The 20,243-nt window shown below is 36.6% G+C and overlaps 1 protein-coding gene across 2 annotated transcripts in view; it reads left to right on the forward strand.

Annotated features, from left to right (window-relative positions):
• Positions 1–4,335: 4,335 nt before the first annotated feature.
• LOC113076011 (neuroligin-1) overlaps positions 4,336–20,243 on the forward strand; it is a gene marked incomplete at its 3' end in the record, with an annotated part of 61,866 nt that continues 45,958 nt past the window's right edge. The window contains 2 exon segments of one of the 2 annotated variants that reach the window (XM_026248656.1): positions 4,336–5,416; positions 5,903–5,962. In XM_026248656.1, coding sequence (XP_026104441.1) covers positions 4,921–5,416; positions 5,903–5,962 — 556 coding nt within the window. 2 annotated transcript variants of the gene reach the window in all.

The raw sequence follows: 20,243 nt of genomic DNA on the forward strand, positions 1-20,243 counted from the left end.
CATTTTTTAAAGAATTATCCCTTTGGTTTAAGACTGCCATAAAATTGTGTGAATATCTGAAAGTAGATTTTGAAGTGCAGGTATTTCACTTCAAAAAGAAGCTTGAACAAGTGAAGTGAGGAAAAAAGGTCATTGCAAAAGCAGTTTGGAAATTAGTCTTTGTGTTTTGCAGAAAAAAATAACAGCATATGGTTTTGGAGTGACAAGTAGTTGAGCAAATAATGATAGAAATTTTTTGTATTTTTGGATGGATGAATTACTCCTTTTAATCTTTGCAAATTTTTAATTACCTATGCCCTTTATCTAGCATGCAAGTGTTGAAAAAAGAACTGATGTCACCTGTCACTTTGTTGTACCACTTTCCAATGATGTGTGAGTGGCATTACTGACTAGACTGATGATATGATGGATTGCTCCGTCATGTAAATGATGAGTAATTTTTAATGAGTCTTTGAAAGCAGATCTAATAAACTCAGGGTCTTCTTAATCAGACCTAAGGTTCCCCAAACTCGCCTCTACCACCATCCTGACCTGCAAGCTAAGCACTTTCACACATAATCATATACACTTTGGCCTATAAATTTCTCCCAAAGTCTTATTGCGGTTGAGATGAGATCATTAAGGTGAGTGTGAGCGTGTGCTGGCCTTAAGCAAACGCTGATGAAATGGCCGCAGATTTGACTGACTGCTGCAGTAACTCACTGTTCTGGCCTGTGTGCACAACATCTGACGGCATTCACTTAAAAATAATCAGCCATTTGTTTTGCGCTTTGAACTGTACTCTATTATCCTCAGATGCCAGTATGTTGGAAGTTGAGAATAAGAATATTGTTGAGAACCTTCGGGGGAAAGTAGATTTGTGCTTTGACTAAAATGGAATATTGTTGCGTACTGTATGAACAGTTGCTTTATGCTTTTATGGAAACTGTGATGGTACATTTTTTTTTTCATGATTCTTTGATGAATAGAAAGTTCAAAAGAACAGCACTAATTAAAAATAGAAACCTTTTGTAACATTGCATATTTCATTTTGTCCCTTTTGATCAGTTTGAGAAGTTGTTGTTCTTATTTTTTGTTGAGTTTTCTACTGCTGTCAGTGATTTGAATGCTATACATGAACATATTTGGGAAGGCTCTATTATTATAGGTGCGCTTGAGTCTCAACTGAGATTCACTGAGATTCCTGGGTTTAACAGCTCCCGGTCTTTAACAGGACAACTCACAGCAGGAGCTACAAGATAAGCACTTCAAGCAGAAAGAAATGACAAAACACACTTAAAACAACTTTAAGAGAAAACACAGCCAAAGCATTGAGACAAAGATATCAGACCCACAGGAAAAAAAAAAAAAAAACGTATGAATGCTTCGGGTTTAACAGAAAATGAAAAAAGTGGCATTTATTCGAAAAGAAAGACAGCAAAATCTTTCACTAGATATTTGTGGTAGGGTTTTAAATGATGGAAGTAAAAGATCTAGATTAATGTATTCCAAAGCGAGAAGTTTTTGCATTTACGTTTGACCATGCGGAAAATGTGTCCTCAATTCTTTGGAAGAGGTATTCAGTAAAAGATATTTGCATATCTTCATGCAGCAGTTTATATCTATCAAAACTGGTGTAAGAGGATGGAGGATGATGTCATCAGTGTACCAGGCCTTCAGAATGAGTAAATGTACCTATAAGAGAACAGGCAAAGGCATAAGGATGGTTGGAAAGGAAATTTAGATTATGTGTATTCTATGGAGATTTACAGTCTCTGTGCTGTGGATTCTCTATTTGTCTGCAAGGGAACACTGTGTTAAGATCCCGACAGAGATTGTTACATACTGTCTCAAAGGATTCAGAAGTCAGTTCCCCATCTTCTGAGCCAAACCGATCTCATTATGAACAATTGCCAATATATAGGCTTATATAAAGACTAAAATATATGGTGAAGAAACACTTTGCATTTAAGAAAACGCTAGTAAATTTCACAATTAATGGCACAAAAGGTAATTAATTGTAAAATTTTGAAGGAAAAGATAACTGACATACTGTAGTGTTTTCTTGTAAAATGTACTCCAAAAAAATTTGCAGTGGTGTTGAAGCTGTTTTGTCTCATCACTCTGTTGTACAAATCCAGATTTTATAGGCCCATTAAGACTATGGTATACAATCAATGCAGTGGATTTCACATTATGCATCTCTGTTTATCTGTTTGCCTAATTATGCGATGCAGCAGACTGTTTTGCATCTTTTTGAAGCCTTTCATTGATAGGCTACCGTCAATAGGAAAAATTTGTTTTGAAATATGAAGTGAGGGGAGTAGAAATGTCAACTGGTCCATAGTGAGATTGACTAATCATGGATAAAATAAAACACTTCAGCAAACCTATTCGGTTTTGCAGAATGAGGCTAGTTTTAGGCATTGTTTGTCTGTAAGACCGAACTTGCATATACAGTGTACAAACAAATATTCAAGATTGTATGGCAGCTTAGCATTTTTGTATTCTGAATTATATATACTTGTATAAAGTTTGATATTAATGCTTACTAATTTGCAAATATAATAACATGTTAATGCTTATATTAAATATATTAAGAAATATGTAGATATATGTGATTCTCACGAAATGAAAATTTTACAAATGCTTAAATTAACTTATTTTTTTCCAGACAGTAGCAACAAAGTCTAGAGAATTTGGGAACATTAATTTTAAAACTTTTACTTACCATTTAACACCTTTTTGAACATAATTCTGAAATATTTTTTGATTGACTTCTCTCATTACCATAACACCTTCCACAATTTACAACTATTGTTTTGTTATATTTGAATATTTTTAAAGAGATGTGACAAACCCGAAAGAACATAATTTGTAGATTCTGCACATGCATTTAAAATCAAAGTTCTATTTTTCTAATTAACATCTATTGTGGTAATGGTAAGTAGGTTTCGGAAATGAGGTTAGTTATTTCGGTAATGATAATACATTTACTAGTCTGAGATTATAAAAAACATATATTGTATAATCCATCCATCCATCAATGAATTGTATATAATTAACCATATTTTTTTACAAACGAACAAAATAGACAAATAGAAATAGCACATACATTTTTTTCAATTTGATAAATTCTAATATTTCAAACTTTAATATTTTATATCAAGTATAAAAGTAAAACAGTGAGGCATTACTAATTGAGTTGTAAAAGTTGTAGGTTGTCTATTTTTTTTTGTTATATCTCTACCTTTAAAACCATACTGTGGTTTGTTCAAAAACCTTTTGAATTTAATAAAGTGTTGGTGGTTCTTGTTTCACCATTAAAATATAATAATAATAAAAATATCCAAAATGGCAATGTTATTATTGAAATTTGTCTTATTTTATTAAAGTAGATTAGATCCCAGGGCCACATATTTCAATCAGATGGAAAGGTGGCTCTTTAAGCATTGTCTGTGGAAGCCATTATATGGGGGTAGAAGAAAGGTCAGCTGGTGCATTTCCGTTCAGCCTTGTCTGCTCCCTGTCTGGCTGTGTGGCCCTCAGTCCGGATCTGCTGACACTTCCAGGGCTAGTCATCATGAATGATCTGGTTGTTGGAGGGTAGTGGGCAGGGGAGGCTGTGTGTGGTGGTACAGTAGTGCTCAAGACAAATGCCCCTTTATAGTGGAACATAAACCCTATTGTAGAGCAGTGGAAGCAGAGGTGCTTTTCTCATTTACCGTGTGGAGCGAAAGTCTGTTCTGAATCTGCCCGTCACATTGTCCACTGGGGAAGACTCACCAACAGTTATAAATGAACTTCTATTCCTTATTAAGACTTGTGTTCTGGGGGGATCCAAATATAGTTATTGCACATTTGCAAGGTTGTCACAGATCGGTGGACGGTTTGTGGTGCTGTTTTTGCGTAAGACTTGGATTTGCAGTAATGGGAATGAAGAGATTTTGTCCAAACAAGGCATGATTACAACAAACGACATGCCATTTTGTTGATTACTTGGTTTAAACTGCTGGGTCAATTGGGGCATTTGCACTGCATGATAAAGTTTTTTTAATATATGAAAGTTTAAGTCAAAAGTTTCAGAGAAAATGAGAAATATATATTGAGTAGTCTGTCATAATATTTCCTTATTTTTTTTACATATTTAAATCTAGCAACAACAAAAACAACAACAAAAAAGCAACAAACAAAAAAAAGATATTGTATGAAGCATGATTTTTTTTTTCTATGAATACGCAACCACAGATTATAAAATATGTGGTGAGACTCCCAAAAACTGAATAATTTGCGATATTTGAAGATGTTTTACCTTTTATGACATCCGTGTTAGACCCCAGAATGCCCCCTGACAAAAAGAGTTTCAATACTGTGTCTTAAGTACTGCTTTATTATATAATCACTTCAGCCTTTGAGTGTATTGGAGAAGTATTTGATTTGCCGTTGGCCGAGACACGGCTTAACTGTCTCAATGGGTCTGTGTGATAGATGCTGTGTCATGCCGGTGAGCTGTGATCCTAGAACATTCTGCTTGATCGCAGGCACACAAGATCACAGACGCCAATAAAGCACCATTTTCCTCTGCCTCACCACTAATTTTTATTTTATTTTATTTCCAACAGGATATAGACCAACCACTACACCAGGCTTGATTTATCTGTGGACAACCTGCTGTAAATGCCTCCCCCACCCCTGACACCCGCACGTAGCCAAGATGGAAAGCTACGTTGTCAATAGAATGGGACCTGACGAATAGCTGCTTCTTGATGAAGATGTTGCTTGGATACGTGTTTAAGTCCATGTGGGAATACTTGCCACGCAAAGAGGCTTTGAGATTTTTGACAGCTTCACTCTCGAAACGTCTGGCATCTTGGGTTTGATCCTTTCTTTCGTGCAGGTGGATATAAACTAGTAGCGGGACTAGAGTGAAGAGGATTGAACATGCCCTTTCAACAACCAAACCGCCTGGGCGGCATCTGGCGGTCCATGTGTCCGCGGCTAGGCCTCAGCGCTAGCCTGGATCTCCCATTCTTGTGTTGGATATTAGGCGTGACCCTGCACGCCCAGCTGGCTGCCTCGCAAAAACTAGACGAAACGGACCCCGTTGTCACTACAACTTATGGCAAACTGCGGGGATTCAAAAAAGAACTCAACAATGAGATCCTTGGGCCCGTCATCCAGTTCCTGGGTGTCCCCTATGCAGCACCTCCAACAGGCGAAAGGCGCTTCCAGCCGCCCGAGCCACCTATTTCATGGTCAGATATTCGTAACGCAACTCAGTTTAGCCCCGTTTGTCCCCAAACCCTGCTGGAGGGCAGGCTACCGGACGTTATGCTGCCGGTTTGGTTCACCAATGGCATTGAAGTTGTGTCATCCTACGTACAGGACCAGAGCGAAGACTGCTTATTCTTAAACATATACGTGCCAACGGAGGATGGTGAGTTTATGTGTGGGCAGGACGGACCTGTCTTTGTCATTTCACTGTGTCAGTTTCCTTTGTGCAGAGTGTAGTGAGTGCAGCGGAGAAAAAAAAAAAATTGCATGATCTCTGCATGCCCAATGCATGCCGCTGATTAATGTGTAAGTGTGCGTGAGTGAGTGAGGCTGTACATGTGTCCTAACCTTCCCACCATCCCTTGCACATGCAAATCTTTCTGTGTGCTGCAGCACGTCCATTTTAGGTGGCTGGATTTCTTTCCCCTCTCTTTAATTTGTTAGACAAACACACACTAGTGTAAATGGCCCATAAATAATCCATAAAGAGGGGATATTTTTATGCAGTACTCATGATGATGATAATGATTTAGGTCAGAGAATTTGTTAAACTCTTCTCTTCCTCTTTCAGTCAAGTTGTGCTGTTGCATGCTCCTGATGTCCGTAATGGACTCCCATGTTATTTTTTAGTCTTCTATTCATTTTGCAGTAAAAAGAATATCCAAGGAATGTGCCAGAAAACCCGGCAAGAAAATTTGTAGAAAAGGAGGTATGTATCCACCGACATGAATCCCAAAAGAGAACAGGTGAAGATCTCCTCCCCTTCTCTACAACACTCGACTCTCTGAGGTCGCATATCAGAGAAGAAGCCATAATTGATTCCCACCACGAAGACCACCGAGCCATCTCTTAAATCAGATGGGCACATGTAGAACTTGAAGAGTCTAATCTCAATTAAAAAAGATGCTATCTGGTTTTCATTGGTTTACACTGGCTGCATTGTTCATTGCTTCATCAAGATAATGTCTCTAGCTCCGGTGCCTTACCCTCCGAGCATGGGGTTTGGTGACAGATCGCCTTATATAAAATATCCCGTTAATTCGGCCTTCCAGGCGACAAGAATGATCATAAAATGTTTCAGCTGGACAACACTGTCCCAACTTCTGCTGGTCTGACATCACAAAATAATTGATGACTGAATAAATTAAATATATTTTCCTTGAAAAGTTCTATTTACCATACAGCGGTTAAAGGGATTGTTCACCCAAAAATACAATTTTAAATAATAATTTACTGTTCCTTATGTTGTTGTTTTTTTATGTTGTGGAAAACAACAGATGTTTGAACTTTTTGGCCCGTACATTGAAAGTCTGTGAGGTCCAAAACCACCAACCAGATTTGGAATAACATGAGAGTAAATGATGGAAATAAAATATTTGGGTAAACTGTCCCTTTTATGTGACCCATTTGCCATTTTAATGGTTATTTACAGATGAATCAATGTCATCGATCAAGGTCGAATCACTTTTGGATTTTGTTTTGCTTTCACAAATCAACATTGAAATTCTAACATAATTTCATAATAATTTTCAGATCTTGCTCAAACTTCAATGTTAATTCAAAAGTGTTTTGTTAACCTTTGCACATTTTGATGTTGGAGGTCACTTGCTGGGTGGGAAACTAATTATCAGCACAAATCTAAATCAAATCCAATTGGCTTAAAAATGTCCATAAATTCAGTCCGTGAGAGACTTCATGCCTTTCAAAGATCTTAGTTGGTGAAGGCCAGCGAGGACACAGATAGCATCTTACTCTGGGTTTATCATGAATGTTTAGTCCACAATGCAGAAACAGTTTTGAATTTGCTGCCATTATGACATTTCTAATGTTTGCAGTTGAAGCCATGTTTCCAGCATGCTGTATAATAAGTCCCACCATCATCACAACTGTGGGATTGTTTGAATGCAAAGAACAGTTGTCTCTCGTGCCTAAAAAAATAATGGAGGCATTTAAATGAAATTGCACCATTAGAGTGGTTTTGAGAGGCGTGAGTGAGGAAATTGCTCAAAAGTGAAAATTTCTAGGTAAATTATGTAAAAGCCCTTCTCTTTTCTTAGCATATCACACTTAATTCACGTCTTGTTTAATGGTTTATGTGCAGTTAGAGCCATCTTACGTTCAAGTTATGAAATAATTGTCAATGATGATGCAAACAAATTCTCATTTTAATTTAGGCTCCCCATGCTGTTTTGGAAAATGTGTGTTTTGTGCTTTCTAATAAGGGGAAATACAATGAAGAGATTTCATTTTTGGACCTCAAGCTTTATGCTTTAATTGGATTTGAAATTTAGACATCTACCTTCAATTAATTAAATAGAAACCTTTGATTTCAAAAGCCTAATTGCATTTACACTTCTAGATAAGAGCAGTGTTTAATGGTTTTTAGCAGCGTAGTGTTGTCTTGATATCTTTATGTAATTAACTCGCTTGAAACAACATGAGCGGTTGCAGCGGCATTACTGACTTTAGCATGTTACTGTCAAGGACAACCTTTTTAAAGTTTGTTTATTGGCAAACATAGTTCCATTAAGAACCTTTAACATCCACACAGGAAAAGGTTTGAATTATTAAAATGCTCTTTAAACTAAGCAATTAGTGGTTCTTCTAGGAACTCTTTACTGAAAAGTTAATTGAGGAGCCAAAAGTGGTTCTTCCGTGGCATTGCTGCAAAAACCCACATTTGGAAGCTTAATTTTTAAAGTTAGCAGACTGATGCGTAAATCAAAATCTTTGTTGAAAAAAGACAACTGATTAAGCCCCGGCAAGCCATTAAAAATTAATTCAGAGCTTGTAACAGGTGCTTCCTTTAATGAAAATTTAATAGTGTTGGTTTTCATTTCTAGTGTGACACCGTCTGATGCTGTTTAGCTGTGTCACCAGAATTGAGTGACCATCAATAAGCTCTCTCGCTCTCTTCCTGTCCCAGTTTTGCAATGGTTGACAGTAGTCCTAAGGGACGTGAGATGCTGGCAGCACGCTAAGACAGGAATGGATTTGCAGCACCACTGCTTCGCTCTCCACATTTCCCTCTCAGTTTCTGCCTCCTCCCTTGAGATGGTCTGTAAAATGAAATTCGCTCCGTCTTGGCTGGGTGAATGGCGCGCGGAGGAGCCAGGGTTAGCGGTGAGGGTGTAGATGAGCGCAGACGTCTGTTTGTATTGAGGCCGGGGGTGGTGCTTGCAGAAACTCGGGGAAAAACTTGATCATCTTGGCAGGGCGTAGAGTTAGAGGTGTGAGAAAGCGAGGCTGAGTTTGTGTCTGTAAGTAAGAGGTTTGTCACACTTGTTTTGGAGGCTTGCAGTAGATGGCGGAGCGTGGGTGGAAAGAGCCGCGGTGTGACAGAGCAACAGGATTCCTCTGGTTCAGGGTTGTCCGACTCTCAAAGGAAATCAGATTGGAATCATACATACATGGGGTGATCAGAATAACCTGGGCTTCTCTGTAACTCGCTGTGACTCGAATCACATCTTGCTCGGTGGGATATGCAATGCTCTGAAAGTCAGTCTGTTGAGAAATGTCCTGGTAATAATGTAGTTTTCAAAGTCTTTTATAGGAACATTATTCATCATACAGGTATATATTATCATGGTATACTGGAACCCTGGGGCTTTGGAAATAGTGTTGTTTAAGTGATGATTTTAGATAAAAATGTCAGTGTATCTTGTATACGTGCAGGAAGCATTTACATTTCTTTGTATTTTTCTTTATGTATGGAATATTAACTACATTTGTACATTTTCAGAAGAAATTTTGAGTGGTGCTTGTTGAAACGAGTCTTACCACAGTTATGGTAGGGTATTGTGGTTGGTTGCTAGGGCATTCTAAATTTTTACACAAGCTGTTAAAAATTTTTTTTTCAATAAATAAAAAAGGAGAAAAAAAAAGAGTAATGGAATATGTTATATGGAGTATATTTTTAAAAATGTCACGTTTTATGTCAATGTGTTACTTTACTGTTTCTTTGTAAATTATTTATAAAATATACCAGTTATTACTGAGTGGAAAAAAAAATAATAAAAATTCTACACCTGAAACCTGGAAATCCAGGTCAAATTTCACTCCAAAAATATGAATATAGGACTCATATTAGGCTATTTTGATTTCACCTTATTTCATTATTGACATTATTTAATGCATCTTGTATTGTCTTCTCTCAATATTTTGGATGATTTTCATATAGTATTTGAATATAATTTTTTTTTTTGAATGGTTTTAATTCAAATTTACATTTACTATTTTATTATATTATTTGGTAATTTAATTATAGTGAATTACAGTGAGGTAGATAGTTTTTATTTCTCTAAAAAACGTTAATATACTGAAAAAACTGAATATACGCGATGGCCGGATCAACATTCTGTCCAACCTTAAATAACCAATCCAGGGTTTTTTCTGCATTGATATATTTTTTTGGTGGCTGTCAAAGCCTTATTTGATCGGTGAGTGATGTAGAATAGAATGACTGCTGCGCCTGACGAGAGAGAGCCCCGGCTGCGCGCGCGCACTCACAGTCTTCAAACAACACGAGCGCTTCTTGCTCTCTCCCTTGTGCATATAAATCAAAATCATTAAACATGATAGAAAAATGGCTAAACACCAAAGTTTCACGCGCGCTCGCGCACTCAGTCTTCAAACTACACGAGCGCTGTCTTGCGTGCTCTCTCTCCCTCTCTCTCCCTCTTGCATATTAACCAAAATCATAAGACACGATAGAAAAAGGGCGGAACGCCAAAGTTTCACGTGGAGCATTCTGAGATTTTTTTTTTTCTCTATGACAGGCTGCTGGCTCCCACTGTTAATTTTTATTTTTTTTGGAAAAGCCCTCAAGTTTACATTGGTTACTTTATTCTTTCAATTGCTCTTAACAAGTATTTTGGGTGACCTTTTTTATTGAATGCTAGACATCAAGTTGTTGTTATTTTCATCTGAAAGAAGAACTTTATTTTCAGTAAGCTAGGCCCTATGTGTTCAGTAAGCTTGTTTCAGTAAGCTATGTGTTTTCAAGGCTTCAAGGTTTTATTGAATGCTATCTCTATACAAGTGCAAAGTAATGCATTCTTAGTCAGTCTTTTTTGTCATTTTAAGAGCAATAAATATATATATGTAGATATGTAAATCAAAATGTATTTTTGTTAGTAGTCAATTAATGGGGAGATAATCGAAATCGAATCGGTCTGAAAAAATTAATCGTTAGATTAATCGATGCATCGAAAAAATAATAGCTAGATTAATCGTTTAAAAAATAATCGTTTATCCCAGCCCTACCAGGTATGCACAAAATGCTTTTTATGTATCCCTGTTCTAACTTAGCATGCGTTTTAATCAGCTTTCTTTAGCAGTAACAGTGTTGACTATCAAATCTATTTGTTCAGAATCTATTTGAATATTGAATGCGTGTGTGGGAGTAAGGCACAGTACTATTACTGTAGGTTATGCTTTTCACCATTGTTTCAGAGTAATTTTCTGCTCATTGTGCATTTGTATGAACTTCCTGTGTGACATGCGGGCCATGTTGTGTAGGTGATGAAGTCTCAGTTTGAATCAGTAATGAGAGAACAGTTTCACCATGACTGATGAACACTAACAACAGACTGCTGGATCATTTTATCCACATCTAATCACTGATTCAGTCCCACTCACACACACTTGTCCTCAGCCTTTACCACATCGTTTTCAAAAACCAATCAATAGTCTATTGCATTCTTACGCTGCCCTGACCAGTCTTTCATTTGACAATGTAGATTAACATGAACGTAATGCTTTAATGAAAGAGAACAGGCAGAGGAAAATAAAAATGAATAATTATTTATATTTGGGGTACATTTCTAGGATTTATTTCTGTAGTACCACCCTTAGCTACTTGTTGTACAGAAGAGAATTAATTTAAAATATGTAGCTTCTCTCTACAATACAACTTCAGTATTTTCCAGATAATCTTTCAGTAATGTGTTTTGGCTGTAGTAACTGATTAAATGTTATCTGAATATGTTATAAAGTAAAAACCCTTGAATATGTAAGACTGTATTATAGGTTTTATTAAAGGTCTGGTGTCTATTTTCAGTAGTAGTAGTTTCAAATGGTTATTCTCTGTGTATCACTGAAAAATAGAAATCATAAATTGATGTAGCAATGAATTAAACAACCTTCAAAGATGCAAATACAAATCTGAATACACTTGATTAAATGCATTCATTGATTTAAAACGAAATCATTGCATTGAGAAAACTATTCTCAGGTTCATTAAGTCAGAGTGCAAGAAATGTCAGACCTCTCCGGAGACATCTGAAATATATAATTCATTATATTAATCCTAGAGATGGTCAACTTAATAAAGATATGCATGTAAAAATGCAGTTAAAGCAAATTATTCTCTGCTCCAGAGCTGAGACAGATATTCGTACCAACCTGGCACTCTAAATTTAGATTTCCAGTACATTTGGGATTTCTGTTTGTTGAGATTAGGATAATTTAGTTCTTGGCTGGTTTGCTGATTTATGACTCGTCTCTCATCCTAATTTTGCGGACTAGGTTCTTAAATACTCATCCACCCCCAGAAAATGTCATTCTGTCCTTAATGTTTTGTTACTTACTTATTGTAAAACTACAAGAAAAACAGTTCAAGCGCATCTGAATCCGTTGGTCTGAACTGTAAAATTCCTGCGCTAAGTGTAGTGCCAGGTTGCTTTAATTACAGTGCATGCTAAAATGGAGCGTATTAAAGGAAACAGACTGGCGTGTGGCACCTGGCACTGCTCCCAGATCAGCTCATAGCATTTTCTCATAACGTAGATGACAACAACTGAACCTTGTGGAGAGAAAAAGCAGAGAGGAAGTGAAGGGACAGACTGTCGCAGATGGTGCATGTGCAGGGGAGATTGTCTAAATGCTTCGTTCACCTTGAACTGAAAATGAGAGACTCGTGTTTGACCTAGAGCCTGGTGTTCTTTGAATACACGAACAAACCAATGCATAGAGTCTTGCACAAAAGAATGAAGTTTTATACTGTATATGAGTTGTTGTTTGCTTTAAGTAACTAAGTTTATTTTGAGCATGTTTGAAAAGATGTCTAGGTTGCTTCAATCCTTTTATCTACAGCACTTTCCTGAAAACTAGTTACTGTTAATGGCTATTGACGACAAAACCCTTTGGGGAGAAAGTAATAGAAAGCTATTGTGTTTCATGAAACTACATAGTCAGCATTTTTAAAGGTTATACTGGAAATTGTTTGTACAGTTGTAGAGGCAGTTTGCCACTATTTTGCTTGCTTTGATAAACAAATCCAGAGTTTCACAACAGTGTTTTTATTAAATGACACCAGCCTACACAAAATGCGAGAGTTAGCAGCTAGAGGTCCCAGAAAAGGGCACTTAATATGTTGTAATTATAATAAAATGAACGCAATGCAAAAAAAAAAGATGATTTTCATTCCAAAATGTTATGGTATGTTACTTTCTAAGACGCCTTCTCAGTTTACCCAGTTTCAGTTGGTATTGCTTGCATGTTCCTAATAAAGCAATCACAGAATGCATTGCAATGAGCTGAGAGAATAAAAATCAAAAGGCGGCAGGGCAGATGAAATTAATATTGGTTTTAGTGCTTTGTATAAATGAAAATAGTTCAGTCTAATTCTGAAATGATTGTACACAATATTCATGGCCATTCTTTGTTTTTATCTTTTTTATTAAAGCACTGTGCAGTTAGCTTAGCAACATGCTTAACAACTTAACCACTATTCAAAATCCATCGTGAGTCTCAGTAGCTGGTGTAACATATACTGTATTATTTAGAAATGTTTGTTTTAGTTAGGATGTTGTCGAAGTAGAATTGCTCAATAGATTTTAAAACGGCGCTAAACAAAGAAACATTTCAAATCCGTCTGAATCTGAATTAAAGAATGTCTAAGCACTTTCCACACCCCTAAACCTTTCATTATTGGTTTTGAAGTTAAGGGCAGTAATTAGTTTTACTGATCCTAGGAAGTGTAACTAATCGGAATAGGTGCGCCAGTCAAGTAGAACAGTAGTTATGTGCTTGTGCTCTTCCAGACTGCAAAGCCCAAAGTCAGTCCATCCCAACACAATCAATGGCCTTCTTTGTATTTGCTGTCACAGCTTTGATTGCCGTGGACACTTCTGAACCTCTAATTAGAGCGGACGCATCAATAACTCATCACTCCCTTCATTAAACATATTGGTGGCCATGCGGCCGTCTAGAGGCAGTGTCACAGCAGCGTTTTACTGCTTCAGTAGCTCGCCATGTCCTCCGCTGTCCGTCATTACTGAAAGGGTCATTTAATCACAGAGAGAGTTCATAACGAGCAGAAAGAGGCAAAAGTAACACACGTCCTGCAGCCGGCCCTTCATGCAGAGACACACAGACAGCCTCTGAATAATGGAGGACAGGAAATCACATAAATGGGCCACGGTTAAATGAGGGAGAGGCCAGGGAGAGAGAGAAGTAAAAATCGGTGTTCATTAAACTACTCTACAATGAAACTGTTAGCTTCAAGAACAGTCTGTCAATCTACTATGAATTATAGAAGTTTGAAACAGAACAAGATACTTATAAATAGAAGCTATTTTAAAGTATATAATTCAGGGCTTGGAATCGAAAAGAAAATTCAATCAGTTCACTCCGAGCAGAATCAATATTTTAACGTTTCTGTTCCTGCGGAACGATAAATGGAACGATAAAATTTGATTTTGTTTCTGTTTCTGGTTCGTTTAAGGTTTTCGTTGCATCCCTATAATTATGTGTTATGGCCAAAGCATATAAATATATACATGTATATAATATTATCGCTTGAAAAAAGTTCGCAAAACCTCTCTCTTTCTTTCTTTCTTTTTTCTTAACCTCTACAAGTTCATTTTCAAGAACTGTCCACTAAAAACAGTTTCACTAAATTGACTTAAAATGCTTCGGGTGGTGAAAGAAAGTGGACATTTTTGTTGTGTTTGATTAATACCTCAGTTCGCTGGACTATGACACAATGGAATATTAGAAAACACAACAGCTTCACATTAGAACGTTTCTGGCTTTGAAAAGAGCTTAGGCTCTGTCACACTATACTGAGAAATGGAAATAGGTTAGTAGTGCCCCTACTTTTAGTTTGTTAATGCCTAAAACACGAAAAAAAAAAATGTATGCAAAAGCGGTGAGTGCAAGAGGGAAAAATAGGAAGAAATAATGATGGCACACAGAAACGGAGAAAGAGCAAATGTGTGGCTTGAGCTTGTGAGCGGAGGGTCGGCTAAACAGTGCTGGAGACTGAGAGGGACTTCACCTTGAATATTAATGATGGTTTAAGCCTATCAATTCTTCACTGTGGCAGTTCTTGTAAGTGCAGCCCGCTGCGGCCACTCCATCTACAGCCCTTTGCAATTATTTCTCTGTGACAGGAGACACTGTCATTTAGAGCAGAATTAGATGCATAGGCACAACTAGTTTAAAAACCAATACGTTTATTGCTGTATATCAATATATCAGTTTAATGCTGATTTCTACTTAGGAGATTTCAAGCATTCAGTCTAGTAAAAACTACAAACTACTTCCCACTTTCCAGCTCTTAATTATGCCATACTGTATTTGGTTTATACATATTGAGCAGATGATACTCGTTGGTATTTTTAAAGTGCAAATCATCTCTCGAAATGAATGTGTGATGTTACACAAAGCAGGAATATAGTGGGTGAGAGAAAGAGATGTGTTAGTTAGATCGAGACTCTGAGGTGTGCAGTCTCTAACTAGCTTGTTTGTGTCTCTCAGCATGTATTGTGAACAGCGAAGGGAATTGTTGCATACTACAGGCTAAAGTATTTCTCATGTATTTCTTATAAATCTGAAATCTGTTTATTTTAGGGTTGCATGATAAATATCAGACAATAATTAATGGGCATCTCGTCAGTAAAGCCGGTTCTCTAATCAGTGGTAAATTCCATCAGGTTGTTGATTTCACATAGAGCTGTTGTTAACTGACAAGCTGCGCAAATCCACGTTTATTATTGACATGGATTTGCGTAGCTTGTCAGTTAACAATGGCTCTGTGTAGTAACAGCTGCTCTATGTGAAATCACCAGCCTGATGAAATCTACCACTGATTAGAGAACTGGCTTTACTGACGAGATGCCCATTAATTATTGGCTGATATTTACTGAGGTGTCATATCAGCGAAAGTGCAGTCAAATGAATAAAATCATCACCAATATTTTGCATATTGGATATATTACCCAGCCCTAATTTCAGTAAGGTTGTTTGAGGATAGAAATATGGCCAAGATGAAGCTCTCATGTAGTATTTGACATCGTAAGAAATCCAAACGATATGGATATTTCCTGTCTGATAACATGATGTGCTTTGTGTGTAAAATTTTTGCTAAATTAACTGATAATAATTATACACCAGATTCATATCCAGGCAGATGCCTCTGTGGTGAAATTAGTTCTGTACATATAACTGTAGAGTTATTGTACATCAGAGAAATGCAATTTATAATGTTATCGATCTCATTACGTGGTAAAATATTAGATGATCTAAAGGAACTCTGGTAAAAAAGAAAAAAAACACACAGATGATTGACATTCGCTGATGAGATCATTTAGCCTAAAGCAAAGTCTGCACATTTCCAATTCCACCTACACATATTTATTATAAGAAATAGATGTGTATGAAATTTGTGCAAGACAGATTATGTTTGTAACCCTGAACATCACAGCAACACAAAATGTTTTTTGCGTTGTGTGTGTGTGTGTGTTGCAAAGACATCTATAACTAGAGCCCTTTCCACTCTATAAGAAAAAATCTTGCTTTGGTAAATCATATTAAAAACTCCTGAGTTGAAATTTTTATGAATTATAAAATTTTAATTATGAGATACTAAGTCATCATAATAATTTTAGTATGACTTGTGGGCATATTTCCTTTTTTAATGTCATGGTTATTCATTTTTTTTTTGTATGTTTGTTTTTTGAATTGTCATAATTTTGCAATAAGTCAAACTTATAAGATAATAGATTTTGAGATAATAGATCTAATATTTTCAACTTAAGTCATAAATTAGCATGTAAGTTGAAATTGACATAAAAAGTCACAATTATGATTACAAGTAATATTTATTAAGTCACAAATTTCATTAATAGTGCTTCATATCTTGACTTTATAATTTTAATATGTCATACTTATGTGTTTGTTTCAATTTTGACTTGTGTCAGTTTTGGCTTATCTCATAATTGGATGTCATGATTATGATTTATTATCTCTCTTTTTTTCAATGTGGTGGTATCGTATTTCACCATATTCTAATATCATAAGTGGCTTTTGGAATTTACAGACTTCAAAAGTGTCATTTGAAACTATTTGAGGTCAGTGTTACTGTAAATATTGATACTTCACTATTCGTTCATGTATATCACACTGCAGATTCTCTTGGAACGTAATCGTAAGCTTCATATTCAGACAGCGCCTCACAGCTCCTGCTGATTTCCATTCAGTATTAATCATGCAACATGGTGCAGTATGACAGTCAGCAGCGTGGAAACAAGGACACCGAGAGGCAGAAAGAAAATAAGGGAGGGAGAGACTCTTTGAGGAGAACATGGTACACCAAGCCTCTGTTCTGGTAGTGGGGTGTGACGAGCTCCCTTCCACTGTTATCCCTTTGTTTTAAGAGTGCTCCAGTGGAGAAGCGGCGTGTCTCGACCGTGTCTTACGCACCCCCTCCGCAGTCCTGTAGCCCCATGCCGCCTCTGCTTCTGCACAAGAAGACACAGCAGTGATGAAAGGCGAGCACAGACATGCCGTCTCATGCCACCAGAGAGCTCTTGACAGATTGTAGCTGCAGGCTTCCACAGCCAAAACAGCAGTGTGTCACCATCAATATTAATATAATCAGAAGGCAAGAACCAAAACTAATAATAGAGTGTTTGGAGTTTTGGTCAAAAAAAAGAGGAGGAATTTAATTACTCCAAACTCCAAAAATATGGAAATGTAATCATTTGATGTTTAGTGTGGTGGAGCTGAGGTGTGTTTCTCTCAGTGTGGTCCCATAAGCCCATAAAAGCCCTCAACAGGAAGTTGTAAAGCAGGCTTCGGCTCTCTTTCCATCTTCTCCAGTGAAGCAGTGTTTTCTCTGCTGAATATGTTGAAGGCACCATGGATGTGTGGTCTTTTCATGTCAGACTGAGTTTTTTTCCCCCTTTCCTTTGCTTCCTTGTGTTTTATTTTTATTTTTTTCCCCAAGATGTTCCATCCCACACTGATGTAGTCGGGAATGAGATGCGGTGTTGTGTTGTTGCAGGTTTGTAGGTGTTCACAGCAGCGAGCAGCAGTCGTGAGCAGCGCTATCCACGTTAGATTTATCTCAAGGGATGATAGTAGTAAGTGTCAACTAGTTTTAGATTTTTTATTTTTATGTTTTAATGCGAGGAGTTCTTGCTGTGGTGTTCTGGGTGGTTGCTAGGTTGTTGATTTGAGTTGAAAGTATGTGATATGATGTAATTGTGAGATATATAGTTGCAATAACAAGAAATATAGTCACAATTTTTATATACTGTACTGTATATAGCTGCAGATTTTGTAATACTTTATATAGTTGTAATTTTCGATATGCTGTGCCATACATATAGCCACAGTTTTGATATACAGTACCATATATGGTACCCATCAGGTTTGATAAACAGTACCATATATAAAGTCAAAATTACAAGAAAACAGTCGCAATTTGGAGATATAGCCTATAGTCACAATTGTAATTGATATAAAGTTGAAATTATTATAAATAATTGTGAAATGTTTGAATAATCACTATGCGTAAAAAGTAAGGATTTATTTGGAACTCTATTAACCAAAATAAGGAAATATTTTATTTTTAATATATATATATATATATATGAGTGAATGGGAAGCTTCTAGAAAGCTGTTTATTTTTGAAATGCGGGCATCATGTCGTGGCCCGTCGTTGTGAGAGAGGTCACCTGATCCCTGATCAGCAGAACTGGAACAGACACAGGATCCATCTGTCCACCTGTGCAGCAAGAGAGCACAACACACCAGGGTCACTACATTTTCACAGTCTTGAGACAGAGAACCAAGCTGAGTTTTGCAGCTTTATGAAAAAGAAAGTAAAAAATAAGAATGAAAATGTAATATAAAAACAACTGCCATATCAATTCACATAATTGATGGATAATTTATGTAATAACCTTCCTGGGTTTATTGTTATTTACTTCATATAGGGCTTTTCATTGCAAGAGAGAGAGAAAAAAAATCTATAAATATAGCATATCAAAATGTTTTAAGGCTTGACAATGTATTAAGGTATCAATTCATTGTTTTATTACCAAAATATGATATTGCTGCTTGCTTTCTAAGATGGAAATCATTAGATAATTTATTCTGTTTCTTCTAATTTAATTGACATATAGTAAAACAATCTGGCATATGTTTTATGTGTATTTTAACAGTTGTTCGTTTTTACCCTTGTTCCTGTTTTTAAGGCACAATATTTATATCTAACAGTGGGTAGAAAAACAAGAAATCCTGTCAAAAATATTTACAGTTAATAGCGTGCAGTCAGTGTAAACAGTGCTGGCAATTTTTGCCTGCTAAGAGGTTAATAAACAAGTATATATTTTTAGATATTTTGGTAATTTGCTTTAGATTTAGTATAATAACAAGATAAAGGTCGATTTAATTTTAACACACTTTTTTGTGGTTGTTTTTGGGTTGCCAGTATAATACTTAGTTTGAGTAGATCTGTTTACATGAAACTAGCTGCTGTATTATATTTGTGGGTAGGCATGGGCCGGTATAAGATTTTGACGGTATGATAACCTTAAGCAAAAATATCACGGTTTTACGGTATTGCTGTTACAGTTCTAAAATGTGTTATTTTCAAATTACTGGCTAAAAAAAACAGCAACTTTTCCCCCCGCTGAACACAATATATTTCATTTTTAATCAAAATACAGAATCACTGGAACAGTATTATTTGTTTATTTTTTATTTTATTTGTTTCTGAAATGTTTGCAGAATTGTTCTAACTAGCTTTGTGAAATTCTACTACATGCCTGAACTGAGATGCAGATTCTCTCTCTGACAGGAGGCGCTTCTCAACAGCAGATACAGCGTTTCCTTGGTTACTGCTGTAAACAAAGCAGTGCTAAGCTGAAACACTGTTTTAATATGAATTGCACAGAGACCGAAAATATATAAACTTTTCTGAAGACAGCCAGTTCCCCTCATTAACGTATTCACATAAACCCCCAAATCAATACGAAGTATTTTCTTCCAATAGTTAGTGCAACATGGAGAGTGAGTGATCTGCCTGCTACAATATTTTTCTCTTTGCGCTCGTCTTCAGCGTATCTGGCCTCTGTTAACGGGCATTTACAGACTTCATATTTTCATATAAATGACATTTTGTGAAATTATTGCATTGCAACTCATTCTGTGCAAGTCTAGAACAGAGATTGGCTGCAATAAAACAATAAACGGCATTTAGGAAACCCTTATGACAAGCTTGGCTAATTCTTCTCCTCCTTCCTAAAAAGCAGTAAACAAAGTGAATTGTTTCATTCCATAACAGTCTTTCCAACCTGTTCTCTCTCTGTCTGTGAAACCAACCAGCAGCATTTTGTGGAGTCGTAATTTGAGTCATTGTGGTTTGGGCTGAGCCTGCTAGTGTTGTCAGTGTGTTGTGACTGTTTCTCTTTTTATGCTGTCTCTGGGATTTTGTGGCTTATCAGTCCCTGACCACAGTGGCGTGCGCTTAATTGTGCCCAGCTCTCTTTGTTTCCAATTCCGGAAGAGCTGTTTATACGTAAAAAGGCGGGTTAATTGGTATTTTTCCTGATAAAAGCGACATCTAAAATGCTCAAATCTTCACCGATGCAAACAGCTTACAATTTAAATATGTATTCGCAGGACACGTTTTCAGAGAATCAGGCTGATAAAACATGATAGGGTGCGGAAGGAGTGCAGATTATAGCAATATT

Source organism: Carassius auratus, unplaced genomic scaffold, assembly GCF_003368295.1.
Source record: "Carassius auratus strain Wakin unplaced genomic scaffold, ASM336829v1 scaf_tig00018296, whole genome shotgun sequence".
Classification (NCBI taxonomy): domain Eukaryota; kingdom Metazoa; phylum Chordata; class Actinopteri; order Cypriniformes; family Cyprinidae; genus Carassius; species Carassius auratus.